The sequence below is a fragment of the Ptychodera flava genome, chromosome 19 (assembly GCF_041260155.1).
Source record: "Ptychodera flava strain L36383 chromosome 19, AS_Pfla_20210202, whole genome shotgun sequence".
Lineage (NCBI taxonomy): Eukaryota > Metazoa > Hemichordata > Enteropneusta > Ptychoderidae > Ptychodera > Ptychodera flava.
Window position 1 is genome coordinate 37,218,219 of NC_091946.1, and position 19,305 is coordinate 37,237,523.

Sequence of the window (19,305 nt, forward strand, 5' to 3'; positions counted from 1 at the left end):
GGGTCAAATCTCACATCATTCATAATCATTGGTTTCACTTCATTGTGTCAAGTCAGGGTTTAACATGGTGCTATGATGATGATATCATAATACGTGGAATTCCTTCTTCATCACTTCACAATGTAGCTGCAAACATTCATGACCCTGAAATTCAAATCAATTGATACATGTATAGATTACTCATTTGTTACTCATTTGTTGATAAATAAGTGAATGCAAGTAATGGTGTGTACATAATGCAACTATTTCACTACTCTGACTGTAATGTAATTTGGCAATGCCTCTTTGTTGTGATTCACTAAGTACATTTTATTAAATGCCTCGATGTGAGTGCAAATCAATACATTGATTTGAATAGGATCATCCCAGAAGTTAGTGAGCTGTGTGAACAATGTATTGACTAGTTTCCATACATTATCCAGTCTGGTGAAGTCTTTTGACATTTTCTTAGTTTCCATACATTATCCAGTCTGGTGAAGTCTTTTGACATTTTCTACGTTTACGTTAAATATAAATTATCTATGTGTGTACAGTTATTTTGACTTTTGTTGAAATGTGTTTGTTGCTAGTAAATGATGGTGAATGTCTCTGAGAATGCCTTGCCTGTAACTAAATGTCATCATATGGCGTTGACTGTGAAGAGGCATGTAATAAATTTTTGATGCCTGGATACACGAATTAATGTTCCCTTGCAGCAGGAGAATATTTCCCCGACGCCAGGAGGGCAAATTGTCACCTGCTCTCGGCCACATAAACCCATGTATACAGGCAATAATGTATAACACTTGCATTAATGTCAGCTTACAACTACATGTACCTTTCATGTGACAGACACGTAAATGAAACACTCCGCATGTATCACCTAAAATTCCGTGCAAACCTTTTACTGTAACATATCTTCACTGTTACAAATAAAACTTCTTTGAATATCGTTTGCAATTAAACAGCGGTTACGTAGAAATGGGAATGTCGAAACCTAACATCTAGCGTACCAGTACTATGTTTCTCTAGACTCAAAGCAAGAACATATTAAGCAATATATTATTCTGCATGATCTCTTGAAGATAACTTCGTTGTTGGTCAACAACAGCAATTTCCAGAAGATTGAGGTTGTTGAGTTTAAGTAAGTATAGAATTGTGATGTCTTCATTCAATTCATGGTTTGGCGTAACGTCTTTTTCAGCCGAGTTAAAAGCAAATTAGTATATCATACGAAGAATATTTATTGATTAACTACATATGCAATCTGTATATAAGACAAAATCAAACTAAGGAATTAATTCTACGAACAAAACGGAGCATATTGTATAATTCAGATAATCGACTGTTGTCACCTCAACTGACTTGTAAACTCATTTCTTATCCTGACCTGTATTTGTCTATTTTATATGTATATCAGGCCAGGGTCAGTCATTGTTGTTTTGGACATCGTGTTACTCGATAACTCAACAACCACAGTGGAAGATACCACACTTCAAGACTTGAAGGACAACTTAAACACCAACGGCTTGCTTAATTACACAGTAGGAAGAATAGAACGTCAAGAGGGTAAATCATTAACAGAATTTATTTATCATATGCTGAACGTTTAAATAAGTTACAGTCTCACGTGATGGATGATCGCTGTATTACTACTTCATAGTCAGACCAGTGCCACTGGAGAAGAGGGACTCACAGTCCTGTAAATTTCCCATAACTCATTGCGATTTGTATCCTCAGAGATTCCCCAGAGAGGTCTACCAGGTCTCCCATGTGTAGACAAATTCATAGACTAGTTGTAAAAATTCTGAAAATGTACTTTAAGGAAACATTCTCCTCAATTCGCATTTTAAATGATTTGGAAAATTATGCGAGATTGAGAGAGGAGATAGCACTTTTGTAAAATTTTCCACTGATTGTGTCTTCAGCCATACAGAATAATATGATGGAAAGTGGGGAGACCAGTTGCACCTGTTTTTTTTTAAACAAAAGGATATTGATTTTTTTCCAATGGAAATGACAAAAGAAATTTGCATTCAAAATTTTCCCAGAGAATGACCCCTTCAGTTCGTCATAACTTTCTGCTTAAAAAGTATGGCATTTGTAGTACCTACAAAACGTGACTTCCATGGTTGTTAAAAGGTTATGTGGAAACTTCTGCTGAAATTTCTAAGCGTAGTTTTACTTGATATTATTTATCAATAATTCTGATGCTCCACATTATTGTTTGCCTAAAGAATTGAAAAAGTTATGAGAAAAGTAACCTTCAAGGATACAAATCAAAGAGAACTGTGGGTAATTTATTGTACTAAGGGACTATTACAGTTTGATGATTCTAATAACAATACAAACGTACTTTAAACATCACAGAATATTTGAGTTGAAAAGGCTAATGTGCTATTTGTCTAATGGTACGTAAATTGAATTAGTAATCTCGTCATTCCAACGTATCAAGTTGCGGATATGTGTTATGAATGATGAATAATCTCACAGTCTGAATAGAAAAGTACGGATTCGTTTCGTACTATACATTTGAACTTAGACAGCAAATGCTTTAAATTGTTTATAAAGCACTGCATTATATTTTGTAACATTCCGTTGAATATAAACTAAATCAACTGAAATCTTGTTGTTTTATGTTGTAGCTTTCTTTGCAGTATTTGCTATTTAGAAAACAATAAAAAGTGTGAAGTGCTTGAATATCGGAAGGAGTTTGTCTGGAACAACATACCATTTTACCACTTTAGGGAACAATACATGTAATTTTTATGATATTTAGTTCCACATAAAGACAATTTACCAACCTTCATCGCATCTGGTGACTAAAATTTTATTCATTTGAATTTAGATCACTGTGAAGGTGTCCAGTGCTTGAATAATGGTATGTGCGTCTCTGAAGCAACAGACTACGTCTGTTATTGTAGGTACAACTTCATCGGACGAAACTGTGACACAGGTAGCATATTGGTTTATCTGCCTCCAGAATGCAACATGACTATAAATTATCTATTCTTCATTTCATGTCTTTTGCTAAAAAACTCTTGTAAATGAGGCTGACTTTTCAAATGTGATGGCCTCGTACATTTTGAAACATTACAAAAGTAATTTACTTTATCTATCTATTCAAATAATTCATGACCTTTAGAATTTCAGGAGAAGATACGCCTTACAAGTGGGTACAAAATCATCCATGTAACGGAAGAGGAACGTATTCAAAACCCTGTAATTGATGTTTCATCCCTGTGACCGATCCAAACGCTGTGGAGCGATATGATTTCGTGCCAAATATCGATGGGTCTACATTTGTGTTAGATAATTTTTCAGGAAAAGTGAATGCAAAAATTGACAAGTTTGACTATGAACAAAGAGACAGGTATGAACTTGAGATAGACATCGTCGATTTAGAAGGAGCAACACGGGTTCTCTTGATAATTATTGTGGACAACATCAATGACAACAGTCCCTTCTTCACAAACACACCATACGAAAATACAATCATGGAGTACGCCCTCTTGGGAGTCTTGTTACTGCAGTTACTGCAGTAGATGCCGATGGTATAAATGCACTGAAATACTTTCTTCGTACCGCAAACTCTGATATTGCATCCCTGTTTTCGATCACCGAAGACGGAAGGATCCTTGTTGAGGGAATACTGAATAGGAAACGGTTGGAGAATGATGGATATTTGGAGGATGGCAAACTACTGATCCCCGTGTCTGTCACTGACGGAGAGTGGACCGAGTCGTCAAGAGTGTTTCTGACCGTAGAACCTCTGTTTGTTCGAGACAGTGGAAAGAACGAAACCAGATACCAAGTTGCTATTCCAGAGAATGCTACTGTTGGATCTTTCGTTGCTGATGTCAGCGTATCTGATCCTGAAAACAACGAAATCACTTATAAATACAGAATAAGTGTAGGGCGGTCAGACGAATTCCAGTTTGCAATTAATGAGACAACGGTGAGGATGAAATTGTCCATTATTCAGTTATTGTGATGATGATTACCCGTCAAACCATTCAGTACAAACTGTTGGGTCGTAAGTAACTGTTACTTAATGATGATATCTCCTACGTTTATGTGAAAGATGTGGCTTAATATTGCAAATTCTGTTTCTAATGTATTTTTTAGGGTGTAATAACGACAAGGCTGCCACTCGATAGGGAAGAAGATCCTGTGTACAGGTTTTCGATAATTGTCCTTGAAAATCAGTGGTTTATCTGGAATTGAGGTGAGTACTGGCCAATAATGTGACAAAAGTGGTGTTTGATAATTTCACAAAAGTCATCATTAACCCATGTCATTTGAATAAGATGCAGCTGCACTCCAGACGGCGTTACACGAGTAGTTAAGCAAAAGGGAATTTGAAAATGATGGTGATCAGTGAATAGAGATTTTAAAAGGGGATACGAGATATAAGTTATCACTTGTCAATGTGCAGTATTAACACAAGAGACAAGAATTATGTCGAATACTATAACGTAATGTGATGCTGTCTGAGTATTTACGTTTGGTCATAACATTCAACATTAGTAACATTCGTCAGCATGGCAGAACTTTCGCAGATACTTCTTGAAATCGCTATTGAAGATATCAACGATGAAATTCCAAACTTTGGCGAATTATCATACTCTGCCTCAATAAGAGAAGATGCTGGATCTCCTAGTGAACAGACACAGGTTATAATTGTGAGTTGACAAATTCTGTTCATCATAAAATGATATTAAATAATTGTCAAGCGGTTTTTTGTTAAATTTAGGAATAAAATAATAGTGACAATATACATCTATGTGGTGACAAATTCAGGTCATTGTCTGTCATTTTCGATGTCAAACTTTTTCTCGTCGCTAATGCTTTGAAATTCTCCATCACCACCTCCCCATCCCCTCCCCCCCACACACACACAAATACACTAATCATGCTACCAGTATCGATGAATCTATTTTTCCTTCAGGAATTTCTACTGTTCTTTACAGATCCCGCCGATCAAGGCAACAGACGACGATTTCGGGTTGAATGCAGACGTAAGATATTCCCTCATAGGATCAGGAAGTGAATTGTTTTTCATAAACCCAAAGAGTGGCGCTGTATGGTTGAAGACAAATCCAGACTTGGACTATGAATCCATCAAAGAGTATCATATGACGGTAGTAGCTCAAGACAGAGATGGCAATCCGGATGGAAACTCAAATAGTGTGCCGTTCACTGTAAAGATCATGGATGCTAATGACAATTCACCGGTATTTACAGATAGTGAACAGCTACAAAAATTGACTATCAGCGAGGATTCTCCAAAAGCAACTGTAATTACAACAATACAAGCTACAGACGCTGATGAGGGATTAAACAGTGAACTCAGATATTACATACGTGAAGGAGATGATGGAAAGTTTAGCATTGACTCCACGACAGGTGAGCTGTCTTTGCGTTCTGAACTTGACAGAGAAACTAAAGATAAATACATCTTGGGAATAATCGCACGAGACCAGGGATTTCCAGCGAAGGAGACTTTAGTCAATGTAAGTGTTACTGTTTTAGATGTGAACGACAACTCGCCTCGCTTTGATCAACAGTTTTACGATGGACACACTCCGGAAGGACAGACAGGATCTGCAATATTAACTGTAATCGCTTCTGATCCTGACTTTGGTGAGAACGCTGAGATAGAATACTCGCTGACTCATCCAACTATCTTTACCATCGACGGCAATGGAGCTGTATCGTCAATTACTGCACTAGATAGGGAGACAGTTCAGTCATATGATATTGTTGTCATAGCCATGGATCATGGAACGCCACAGAAATCAACTTCTGTAAAAATGAGAATTCTAGTTGATGATATAAATGATAATGAGCCAAACTTTTCGTCACAAAAATATGACGCGACGATGCTTCTTCCACCAGACGGCATTAAGGCTGAAACTCTTGTCTTGTTCGTGTCTGCCACTGATCTCGATAGCGGCAGCAATGCGGAAATTACATATTCTGTCATTAGCGAGAAGTACAGCGGAACGTTTGAAATTAGTGTGAATGGTGCCATCAGAGTAAAGGATGATTATATACCGGATGATGTTGATGATGAGATACTGAGATTCAATATCTCTGCTAAAGATGGCGGATCTCCACCGAACGAAGACACTGCTATGGTGGTCATTACATTCGAAAAACCATCACAAGTATTTGAGTTTAATGAAACAAGGTATGATTTCAACGTTACGGAAATGAAAAGAACGCGTATGTTGGAAAAGTTGAAGCCTTCAGCAGAAATATAAACAAGGATTTTGTGTACGATTTACCATACAGCATAGAGGGGTAACATTAAACTTATTCACGGTGAGTTGATATGTAGTTGTTGGCATACTTTTGACGAGGCATACAACATATCAGTTTTACTATCGTTCTGAATTTTCAGGTCACATTTTAAAACAAATTAAACCATAACACAACCCTGTTTATCCTAGGTCTTGAACAATAATTAGGATAGAGGTTAGTCTATTTCTTGTTATGCGTTTTGTGGTCTTTTAAGGTATATACCCGTAAAAAATATGTTTGGAAAGGTTGACGTCGAGAGATAACCGATATCAATTTGTTTGTTGGTGTTCAATATATATGTTGTATATCTGCTACATATTTGATGAAAGCCTTAAAATGTAAAAAAAAAATACTGTACACCGAGTAAATCAATGCATGAGGCTTACATATTGCACATTTTAAAATACTTTATTGATGTTCATCTCTATTTTTCCTTTGCCGTTTTCTTTTGTTTAGTTTACAATGTTGTCTCAAAGCCGCTGAAATGACAGTTACTGATTATTTTCTGACAATGCATATTTGGCGCTAGTATATGTATATTAAACGTGTTTCGTAACTTCAGAACAACGAGTTTTGTAAAACAATTTTAATTATTGAGGATGGTAACTCTAATACCAGACTTATCTTCTTATCAGGGTTTCATTTATATAACTCGCCCGATAGATAGGGAGACAACTTCCGTTATAACATTTAATGTACTGGCTCATGGTGATAATGAAGACGACGGATTTGCTTTTACGACGGTAAGATTTGCCGAGTTAAATTTTACTTGTTGCGTTAATAATTTGCGACTTCCGATATTCGAAACTGATTACAAGAATGAGCCTATACAATGCCATCTACCAAAATTTGTCCGTACTGTGTTCATGTTTCTATGCATTGTGTACAGTATGACCACCTTACTTCTATTGGCCTCCATAATAGTCCGAGAGGCAGTCCGTAATAATCGATGATCAACGCTAGTAACACCATTGCTTTCAAAACATTTGGTTTGCTTTGCTTTCTGTCGACTTTTTGTTAGAACAGCTTTCTCAATTGAATTACAACAACATTATCAGCTGCAAATGTTATTTAATGCTTTAAATTAAAAACTGTCTACATTTTTCATGAGGTGTATCATCACATCACCAAGTCAGTACGCAGACAGTAGCCGTCTTCACGCGAGTAAGACCTTGCGGGATGACGTTTATTTATTTACCATACTGCAATACAGTGGTCGCATGACGTATTGAAAGGGCTACATCAAAGAAGACGAATGTTCAATAACCTCGCAAGATACAAAAGCATATTCCTGCCGAAAGCAATCCCAAGCTGCAGAAAAGCTGTAAAAATGTTTTCTTATCTACTTTCATTCTAAAACAGGTAGAGATAAACATTCTTGACGTAAACGACGAGGTGCCATACTTCACATTCCCACAAGAACCAGTGCTGTGGACTGAACTGCTGGAGAATTCTCTCAATTCGTCATTTGTTCAATTCAAAGCTGAAGACAGAGATCAAGATGGTCCTAACTCACAGATTGAATACAGCATTGCCGACGGAAATGAAGGTTTGTGTGTCTTGTAGATATGATTAGTTGTTTACGGAAAAATACATCTGAATACATGCCCTCAACGTCAACATTATGTTTTCATAGTACATACTAGTTGTAACGAATGTCACAAATATTGAAGAATTTCATGAGCGGACGATGATTTGCCCGTTTTTCTTTATAGGTTCTAGCTTTGAATTCCTTAGTAATTGCATTAAAGGTAATATTCATTATTCATTTGTCATATTTTCTGCTGTTAAGAAGTAATGTTTCACTCCGATATGTTTTGATACACCTTACGAAATCATGTTTGCATTCTTTCTATTATGCAACTTTCCCCTAAAGATGGCATTTTTGACATCGATCCTTCAACCGGGGTCTTCAGTGTTGTCAGTGAAGCTGACAGAGAATCTCGAGAGGCTTACAGTATGATAATCGTGGTAAGTAAGATTTAACAATCGGCATTTTCGATGGCTTTCGTTCGATTAGAATTCATCTGATTTATTGTAATGAAAGTAATCTAATCCGCGGTAAGACTATATCAGATATTTTATTTTCACGTTTTAATGGCTTTTTTTTCTATTACTCTCTGGAAGCCAGGAAACAATCTACCGTACCACCAACAAACGCCAAATCACACTCCTCTCTCTCTCTCTCTCTCTCTCTCCTCTCTCTCTCTCCTCTCTCTCTCTCTCTCTCTCTCTCTCTCTCTCTCTCTCTCTCTCTCTCTCTCTCTCTCTCTCTCTCTCTCTCAGGCCAGTGATCAAGGATTGCCATCTCTTAATACGACGGTTTCACTTCATGTTCAAATTCTGGACGAAAATGACAATACACCGAACATAACAACAGGTTCATCATTAATAGACGTCAATGAAAATATAGGAATCGGAACTGAGGTATTACAAGTATTTGTCTCTTTTAACAGCTTTCAAAGTTTGTTCCGAACCGTGTAAAGTCTATCCAATACAATATATAGCTGACAATCATGATACTATCTTACAATAACTAGAGTTGACTTTCACTTCTTCCTGAAGCCACTGTTTTTAATATTTATGTCAATTATAGAAATGTTGATAATCATCTCTGTGACATAATCAAAATACTGTTATTCAATTTCCTAACATTTTCAAAGCAATTTTAACACGATTTGAAAAATGTGATTTCTGCACCTACTAGATTTAAATGCATAGCGTAGATTACTAAAGTCCTGATTTTACACTATCACGGGAACATTTGTTATAGGTGTAATTGGTGTAATCAAAGAAAATATGTAGCAATTAGTTTGCAGAGAATTACATTTACGTGCATATAATCTGTAAAATACCATATGTTTTCAACATCGGTTAAAGCTTCCAAATGGATTTTCCAGTAAATTTATGCACAGGTTTGACTTCCAATCGAAGAGGTGAACGCTGTACACAGGTTACATTTCCCCTATGTTCTTTTGGTAGGTGACCTACGTTACAGCAAGTGATGACGATAAAGGCAAGAATGCTGAAATCTTCTTCCAACTTGAAGACGACTCAAATGGCACGTTTTATGTCATGGGTGAGTATTCACGAAGTGTTGGATTTATTATTCCACATTATCAATTTTATGTGCTAAGATTATCATCAGTCAACGGGATCTATTAAGGTAAAACATTACTTCTAGATGATAGAAACGTACATTTTTGCATTAATTTCCCACCAATCAACATTCTAGTACCCATGTTACCAATTCATCAAGCAGACAAGCTGGCAACATCCTAAGCTTCAAAATCTACACGGTATAACAGAATTGTTCAATATCAGACCAAGCTGTAAGATCTTTGCATGTTTTTATTACGTGATTCTACACACAAAACAAATCTAAGAGGCACAATGGCAAATCATGTATTTAAATGAAATTAACACGGATTGAGTCAGGAATTCTAATAGTAAACCTTACCTCATCAACTTGAAATACATGCATCTTCTGCTGGACATTTGATGTTTTTCAGAAAATTCTGGATCAATTCGAACAGCGAAATTACTTGATCGAGAAACTGAGGACGCCCACACAATAAAGGTTGTAGCTATCGACAAAGGGTCTCCAGCGAAAACATCGACACCTCTAATAATTAGCTTTAATATAGAAGACTACAATGACAACGCACCTGAGTTTGAAAATCCTAACTATTATGCACCACTGAGGAAAGATTCGCCACCAAATACCAATGTGTTGATGGTATCTGCAATAGATAAAGACACAGGAATCAACGCTATGGTCACTTATGACATCATAGGTATGTTACATGTTCAGTAGATGCCAAAAAATTATTCTAAATCTTAGCTTAAAAATATATGAATTTGTACGCAGAATAAGCGATGCGGTAATTATTTGTAACTTACATACTGCTTGGCTATTAGAAATAATGCAAAAATTTACCCGCAATATCTGACATCATTAGGATTTGTACTATCACTAGATTCAATAGACGAACGTCTTTTTGATTTGTACTGTATTGTATTGTATTGTATTGCATTGTATTGTATTGTATTGTATTGTATTGTATTGTATTGTATTGTATTGTATTGTATTGTATTGTATTGTATTGTATTGTATTGTATTGTATTGTATTGTATTGTATTGTATTGTATTGTATTGTATTGTATTGTATTGTATTGTATTGTATTGTATTGTATTGTTTTGTATTGTATTGTATTGTATTGTATTGTATTGTATTGTATTGTATTGTATTGTATTGTATTGTATTGTATTGTATTGTATGTATTGTATTGTATTGTATTTTATTGTATTGTATTGTATTGTATTGTTGGTATTGTATTGTATTGTATTGTATTGTATTGTACTGCATTGACTTGTTTTGTATTGCATTTTAGTGTATGTTATCGTATTGTATTGTATTGTATTGTATTGCATTGTATTGTATTGTAGTGTAGTGTAGTGTAGTGTAGTGCAGTGTAGTGTAGTGTAGTGTAGTGTAGTGTAGTGTAGTGTAGTGTAGTGTAGTGTAGTAGTGTAGTGTAGTGTAGTGTAGTGTATCGCAGTGTAGTGTATCACAATTGTTTGCTGGATAGATATGCCGTAGAGATTTTCTATTTTTGATAACATTTAACCTAAAGTAGAAAATGATTTTTGATTTAATATTTGCAATTTTTAAATCTCTATTACATTAAGGTGGTGGGAACTGCAGTCAGAATAGTTTTCAGATAAATTCAATGACTGGACAAATCATTACTACTGATCATCTATATGACCAACCGTCAGGATCATGTTAACTGCCAGTTAGAAGTCAAGACACGGGAATAAATCCATTGAGTAGCATCTCTATGGTTTGTAAAATGTTCCTTTTGAGCACATTAGGCAGTAGTCTCTCAATGAAGCTTTTAAATGGGGTCGGGTGAGCTTTGAAATTCATGAGCAATTACCATAAACCGTTCTTATCATCATTTATTTTGTTAGAAAGGTCACCATTATCTTAACAAAACCGACAAAACGTAACCGTAACAAATAAAAACATACACGTACATTTGTGAGGGGGAAAAGTAGGGTAGACAACCTGAACATGAAAAGATAGAATCAATATGCAACTTTTAAAAGGTAAGAGATTCAGGGATAAGCCAATCAAGTCAAGGGCAAACACTTTGCTTCAGTCGTCATCTGACACCAAAGTTGCCTAATGCAAACACGGAATGAAACACGGAATCGGGGAACAAGGGAGCGTTGCTTTGGTTGGCTTACAAACAACGTCTGGTTATCATTGTAGGCTAATAGTTCTACTTCTAATATACTTTCAGATCGAAATAAACATCGTCGAAGTAAACTTCCCGCCAAAATTTAGATCTGAGTCATATAGGGCAAAAATTAATGAAAATGTTTTGATCGGGACTGACGTAAAAACGGAACCTCAAAATCCGCCCCTGGCAACAGACGATGACACAGATGCCAATGGAGAAGTTTATTACGATATTGTTGGAGGCAATGACGATGGTGAGAGGAGTTTAACAGTGGTTTGCTTTTTGAAGCATTGTCATTACTTGAAGTACACATATTGTCTAAATTGAGGTGTTGCCAACACTGTCAGGTGCAATTATCATGTGAACAGTAATTCCAGTCGATCACAGAGAAATCAACTCAGCCTAAGTTGAAACATTGTCTTGCAGCAGGTCAGACGTGGTTAAACCATCAACACCTGTTTGCAACTTGATAAGACTTGGACAGTGCGTGGATATATGTGTTGTTTAGCCTACATCTAACCTCCTGCTGGACAATGTTTCAACTTTGCTAGAGTTGATTTTTTTATGATCGACTCATGTTACCGCTTAGCTGTTATTGCACCCGATAGTGTTGGCAACACCTCGATTTAGAAAATATGTCTAGTTTGTCTAATGTGAATGCTTCAAAGCAAACCACTGTATGTTTGTAAAGAATGGGTAACGTAAAGGAGTGTCGTGGTTATACATGTAAGAATTAATAAGGGCAAATTTCAAATGGTGTACAAAGGTTTATGGTGTCTCTTTTAATCATACTTAAAGGTAGGGGAATCTGTAAGAGGATTATGAAGGTATCATAGTCTTTTGTTTTCCATTAAAATTGTAATCTAGTAATTATATTTCCTGGCAAGATAATCTGACGCCTGAACCATGCATTTCAGTAAACTTAGCATATCACGCAATGCGTCGCATTCATGATAAATAAACCTATGGCGTTCATAATTCCATTAAATGTATAACAATTTTAGATTCTTGGTTGTGCCTTCAAATCTGCATTACGAACTTTGGCTATAAGGCATGTAAATAGCAAATACAGCCATGGTGTCAGTAAATTGAAATGCAAGAATATTATCAGAAAACATTTTGTAGTCAGCAACGTTGCCTTTACTTCAAGTAGCATTTTCAATAAACACACGGACAGCAGGTCTTGAAAGCGTTTACAATGAGAAAAGCCAAGTTACTGCCTATGGCTTTTTTAAAGTGATATTTGAGGGTGGTTTAATAAGCACGAAATCTACTCATTCTGCAAATTATGAATTCAGCATTAATAACGACGTCAAGCAATTGCATGATATCCACTATTCTTTTCTCTATATACAGAATTATTTTCTGTAGACCGTCGAAGTGGTCAAATAACTGTGAACAGAGCACTCGACAGAGAAGCCATAGCGTCGGTTGAGTTGATAATTTCAGCTCATGACGTCACCCCAGATCCAAAATCTGCGACTGTCATTGTGATCATTACAATTGATGACGCGAATGACAATGCCCCACAACTACCCCAAGAACTTAATGCCACAATCACACAGGTATGTATCGCGACTTAGATATCCTAACGTGTACAATTTTATTGCAAGAGTGTTCTTGCTAACTTCAGACATAAATTTATTTTTTTCTCGACAAATGGATGTCCACATATAAAGATATTAATATTAATTGATATTACTTGATTTTCAGGCATTCGAGTCATTGTTTAGGAAAAGATCTCATGATACATTAAGTCTAAAAACTATGCATTATACTACAGAAATTTCTCAATGCTATTTTACGTAACAAAATGTAACTTACAGCAAGGCAGGGGTTTGAAATAAAAATGGCGAAGTTTATCAATTTTCTTTCAATATTGAAATGTTTGCCCTGGAAGCATAATTACTTAGTACGCGTTTCATTTAAATTTGTCACGCATAATTTCGGAAACAAGTTTGCATCGGAACTCTGTGTTATTCTGATATACGTCAGATTATTCCAACTGTTCAGATTTTTATCTTGGATGTATTTCGTATTTTCCTTCAAGAATTTTGAAACATTTTTGATTGTTTTTAAACAGGATGGCAGTGCTGGAGATGTGGTTACCATCATAAAGGCAAGAGATTTTGACGTTGGAAAGAATACAGAATGTTTCTATCACATTGCTAGAGCTCGCTTTGAAGGCATTGGAACTGTTAATCCCTCAGACTATTTCAATGTCAATCAAACGAATGGTGTCATTACAACTACTGGTAACTTGTACACATTGGATCTTACATCTACTATCGACATTGAGGTAAGGATTTTCGTTTTCTTGTCAACAGAAAATCGTAACTTTCAACGTCTTTTACGTTCGGTCTGTCTATCTATATGAAGATGGTGTAATATAATATTCTTTCAGCATTTCTTCAGCGATAAAAGAAAAATGAATAGAATGCATTTTCTGGCATTATTGATCTTTTATTCCATTCTCCAGCTTATATTAGTCGTCCGAAACATCGAACCAATCGACGTAGGACCATATACAAGGACCGATCTCGATCCTACCGCATCGTGGTTGTCAGTGTCCTTTAGATACGAATATACACCGAGATGCAGAGAAGGTAGGAAAGTTTCATAGCTAGGGAAGATTAAGAACAAAATATTCAACCAGATATTTTCATTTAGTAGTTCATATCATCACTGTCAGTATTTAATAAATAATGTCGGTAAGAGCCATATCGTGGATTATGTAGTTTTGCTGTCTTTCATATTCACGGTTGTAAGGAGCGTCATCGCTCGTTGTAGGTAACCCTTGACTAAGTCTTCCACTACATTCAACTAAAATTGGCGACAAAATTTAAACTAGTGAAATTTAATTAGAATGGACACCACAAATTAACACATTCGCTTACAAAAATAAAATCTTGCTTCAGATGAATATTTTGTAAATATAACTGAACATAAGCCAGCAGGAGAATCACTGAATATTACAATTGAACCAAGACAGAGTGGCACAAAGCCTTTGCCAAGCCTGTTCTACGAAATCATATCGGCAAGTACATGGGTAAGTAATATAGCTTTCTTAGATTTTTACAAAAATGTGAATCCGGCGTCCTTTCCAAGTACGAAGTTTCAGCAAAGAAAGTCAGTGGCATTGCAACAATTTTCCAATTTTCTCGAACCACGTTGATTCATAATGTGTTATTCTCTAAATTACAGTGAAGACTGTTGCTAGAACTGTGCAACCACCTGTTAAAAGAAAGCGCCTATTGAAATCGAGCAAGTCAATAATTAAGAAGATACATCAACGAAATTAAAAGCGCCTTATTAAATCATTCAGCCTTGAATTTGTGTTAATTTTCATCAGGATATTTTTACCATAAACGCTGACACAGGTGAAATATTAGTGAACCATGTACTTGATGTTGGCACCTATAATTGACAATCGCTGTGAGGACAAGCGATCCAGAAAACGGAGAAGGGTAAGTAGTTCTTCTTCACTTCATGATCTTCTGACATATCTCTTATCAACATACTAGAGGAGATCGGTGATGAGTAAGTTTTATATAGTTTCAAAATTCAAATTATTTCCCATATACGTATTTATCGGGTGGTTTAGGACAGAGACAAGACCTTTGAAATTTTGAAATTGGAAGTTCACTATGAACTTTGGAAAAATCAATGCTAAGGCGAGATCTCGATGACAAAACAGATTCACACTAGCACATACAGTACAGTATTTCAGTTACTTACAGGTCAGCGAACCTACAGTTCTCAGGAATAAGGGGTTTTCTACTGCAGTTGACGATGTTACAGAGTCAGATCCAGATGTTGTCATTAATCAAGAACAAACAATGTAACGACGAGCAGAAAGTTTTTAGGATTGTGCACAGCTTTGTAAAGGATTAATTACCTTAGGAGAAGTTCAGGCGGATTTGAAATGTTTATCAAATAACACAACACCAAGAAATGATTGGATAATCGCTGACTGATATAACTAGCAATTTTGGTGTTTATTGATTACAATATTGAGCAAAGATTTTGCAGGGAAGCACTTTCATCTTCACAAAGACAGACTTACATGTTTTTCGAGAGGGAATGGTTGAAGGTATATAAAAAATTAAGGCCTGTGTCATTATTCAATACAGGTTATACAATAATCAGTAGGGGTTGCATCAAAGGTTCTGAAAGACGTTTTTTAAAAATGGTAATAACAAATTCTGTATTTTTGGTTTCGGCATTAAGCGATGAACTTCTACCGAAGAACTTTCATCTTCTTTTGGGGCTGGTTTCGTATATTCTCTTATGTTCAGAGTAATATGTAATTACTGACAAGCTTTGCATAAAAATAGTGCTTCTCCGTTGAGTTTATTCAATCACAAGAAATAAACCTTTAGTACCAAAGAAGACTTCAGGTTAATGCTCATTCATTTGACACAGATATATTTATAAACCCATCGTTTTGTTGGTAATAATATCATCTACATATTCTTTTTAATATATTTTGTCAAAATAGATCATGTACTGTTCTCATTGACGTATTCCAAGTAAACACAGTGTACTATATGACTTCAACACCAGCAGCAAGTATGTACATTGTCTAATGACTCGTTGCTTCACATAATGTCTCTAGAAAATCGTGATTGTTTCAAGAGAAGTCAGTCTGCATGAGTTCAGTCAATTTGATTGAAATAATCATTTGTATAAATTCAGTTTTACACTTTCATAATGGTATTCAATTTCTGTACAGTGAATCTGCAGAGTCAGATCGTATTACAAATACCTAAATAATATAAATTGTATTACCATGCCCTGTCCGTCGCATTTTGATTGGTCGAGCTGAACCACGTGACTGACCACAAATACACAGTAATGGTCTGTTTACATGCCCGTGAATATGAATAATAAGATTAACAACTCAAAGTATCGTATCTTTACAGCTCAAACGTAAATCATAATCAATCACAAAATAAAATGGAGCACTTGTAGGTCAAGTTGACATAGTTTTTTCTGAAAACATCTCTGGATATGCCAATTTTTAAAAAGCGCGCGTGACAGTGCGTCGCGTATTGCTCAGTTTTCTGGGGCCCAGTTGTCGGTCGCTCCGGAAATTTTTGCAAATTTTGACGGTTTTCTCGGGTTCGCTGATAATATAATGGAAATAACAGACTCCGCTCTGACCATTAACGTTTATTTGTGGGCGCGGGCTCGAGGAAAGCCAAATAACGGGCTCGGCAAGCCTCGCCGTTATTTTTGGCTTCCTCTCGCCCTTGCCCACAAATAAACGTTAATGGTCAGCGCGTCGCCCGTTTTTCTATATTATTACATATGTACCACACATTGCCAATCTATTGGCAGCGAAATAAAGTTGGTATTTACACAGAGTTAATGTAGTCCATCTACATATTTTGCATTTTTCTGAAAACTGACATTTTTCTAAATATTTTAGCATTTGATGGAGCTACTTATCACTTCTTTTAAATGTTTTATTTATTGCTCACTTTCAGCAAAATATTTCACGTGTTTTGCCAACTGCAAAGCCTTTTGAAAACGGGTCACGTGCCATTAAGTAATGTTTACATAGAAAACCATGGTTAAGGAATATTTCTCGCTAAATTATGCAAATTAGTTAATATCCGGTACTTCCTTCTAGTATTAAATATTTTCACCTACTCCTAAACAATAACCAATAGGAAAATAATTAGTACGATTGGCAGAACTGTATTTATTTTTGGCATTTGGAATCAGGATTCATTATCCAGGTAAAACTAATATCTCTGCACGGACGGAACAAAAACTGTGACTACGATGGAAGCGGTACCGGCGGAATCTACGGTAAAGCCGTCGATATCTGCAAGATTTGCTGCGGTCTCGACCGAAGACGTCAACGCTCTCGTCGGGTTGCAAAAAAAAAAACACGGGTATGAAAACGTGTAGCGAGGTTGCTGTTTTCGACGACTGGCGTCGGACAATAACAACAGAAACTCATAGCCTCGAGAGTATTCCACCAGTCGAGCTTGACACACAAATTGCCAGGTTTGACGTCAGCATACGGAAACATAGCGACGAATAGTATGATCAATTAGGCCGCGGGCTAGAGGGGGTCTACGTGCACCCCCCCCCCCCACAGGATAACAAATCTGTATTTTCCAGAAGCCTTGGGATTCCTAGAATACGAAATGGAATTTATACCAAAACAATAGAGGAACGCATTAGCTGTTATGGTCATGTTTTGAAGGGTGCCGAAATATCACCATTTTCCAACCCAAATGCATTTTCGTCAAATCTGTCTCTTGTAAGTCATGTGCTGAGCTTATTTTTTAATACAACCTCACTTGCTTGGTATCATTATAAAGGGAATATATTCGTCTTTAAGATGACATATTCTACTATGCAATATCTTCTACAGTTTTTGTGAAATATGATCAAAACATACCCCATACCCCAAAATTTAACATTGCAAATTACAGTAAATCTCAAATTCTAATTTTTAGCTTGGCATAATAAAAAATGCAATACTTTGTATGAAATCTGTTTTATTTGATCCAGGGACATGTCAGAAATATGAAATAGACTTTAACAGAAAAAAATACTGGGACTCTACAGCTGTAATAATCATATTTTGCAGGGTACCGCAAAATCAAGAGTTGCAGATTTGCATGCATTTTTGTTGAACCTGTCTTCCTTTAAGTCATCTGCTGAGCTTGTTTTTGAATATAACCTCACTTGTTAGGTATCATTATAAATAAGATAATTTACTAATCTTTTTAATGACACATTGTAACATGGAATATCTAGTATAGTTTTCATGAATATGACCAAAACTTACTCCATACCCCAAAGTTTACATCGAAAACTACAGTCATAGCTAATATCAAATTCTACAATTTTTTACCCAGACATAAAAAATTGGGCATCTTTTTGTATGAAATCTGTCTTATTTTGAATTTTACCATATCGAAATACGAAATAACTTTTAACAGAAAAAATATTGGGACTTTATAGCTGTAACAGTCGTATTTTGAGGGGTACCGCAAAATCTCAGTAATGACTCGCATGCGTTTTTGTTAAATATGTCTTCTTATAAATCATCTACTGAGCTTGTTATTAAATATAACCTGCCTTGTTAGGTATTATTAGAAGGTAATTTATTAGTTTTTAAGGTGACATATTGTTATATGCAATATCTTCTTTAGGTGTCACGAAATATGACCAAAACATACCCCATACCTCAAAGTTTACATTGGACATTACTATCATAGCTAATGTCGAATTCTACCAATTTTCACCTAGATATAAAAAATAGGGCAATGTTTTGTATGAAATCTGTTTTATTTGGTGCTGACACACGTTAAGAATATGAAATAGACTTTTAACAGAAAAAATATTGGGATTCTATAGCTGTAACAGCTGTATTTTAAGGGTACAGCAAAATGATTCGCATTCGTTTTTGTTAAATCTGTCTTCTTATAAGTCGTCTGCTGAGCTTTTATTGATTATAACCTGGCTTGTTCATTATCATTATAAAGGTAATTAACTGGTCTTTACAATGAGATATTGTAAGAGGCAAATCCTTGTACAGTTTTCTTGGAATATGACCAAAACTTACCCCATACCCCAAGGTTTATATAGAAAGTACTGTCAAACAACGTGATCAAATTCCGCTAATTTTTAGCTAGACATGATAAAAAGAGCTCTGTTTTGGTATTAAATCTGTTGTATTTGGTACTTGGTCATGCGAGATATGTGAAATAGACTTTTAACAGAAAAAATATTTGG

The 19,305-nt window shown here is 35.8% G+C and overlaps 1 protein-coding gene and 3 long non-coding RNA genes across 4 annotated transcripts; all 4 read left to right on the plus strand.

The window, feature by feature from the left end:
* Positions 1-4,523: 4,523 nt before the first annotated feature.
* Positions 4,524-6,248, plus strand: LOC139118192 (protocadherin gamma-B7-like). Its single transcript, XM_070681485.1, has 2 exons — positions 4,524-4,664; positions 4,953-6,248. Exons 1-2 carry the CDS (start codon positions 4,524-4,526, stop codon positions 6,246-6,248), a joined length of 1,437 nt encoding a protein of 478 aa, XP_070537586.1.
* Positions 6,249-6,939: 691 nt separating this feature from the next.
* LOC139118307 (uncharacterized) lies at positions 6,940-8,259 on the plus strand. Its single transcript, XR_011548675.1, has 3 exons — positions 6,940-7,031; positions 7,651-7,837; positions 8,165-8,259. It is a non-coding gene; the product is annotated as an uncharacterized lncRNA (long non-coding RNA).
* A 2,728-nt stretch (positions 8,260-10,987) lies between these two features.
* Positions 10,988-13,101, plus strand: LOC139118308 (uncharacterized). The gene is made up of 3 exons (XR_011548676.1): positions 10,988-11,136; positions 11,602-11,794; positions 12,898-13,101. It is a non-coding gene; the product is annotated as an uncharacterized lncRNA (long non-coding RNA).
* A 1,404-nt stretch (positions 13,102-14,505) lies between these two features.
* Positions 14,506-16,113, plus strand: LOC139118314 (uncharacterized). Its single transcript, XR_011548678.1, has 3 exons — positions 14,506-14,590; positions 14,894-15,008; positions 16,043-16,113. It is a non-coding gene; the product is annotated as an uncharacterized lncRNA (long non-coding RNA).
* Positions 16,114-19,305: the final 3,192 nt, after the last annotated feature.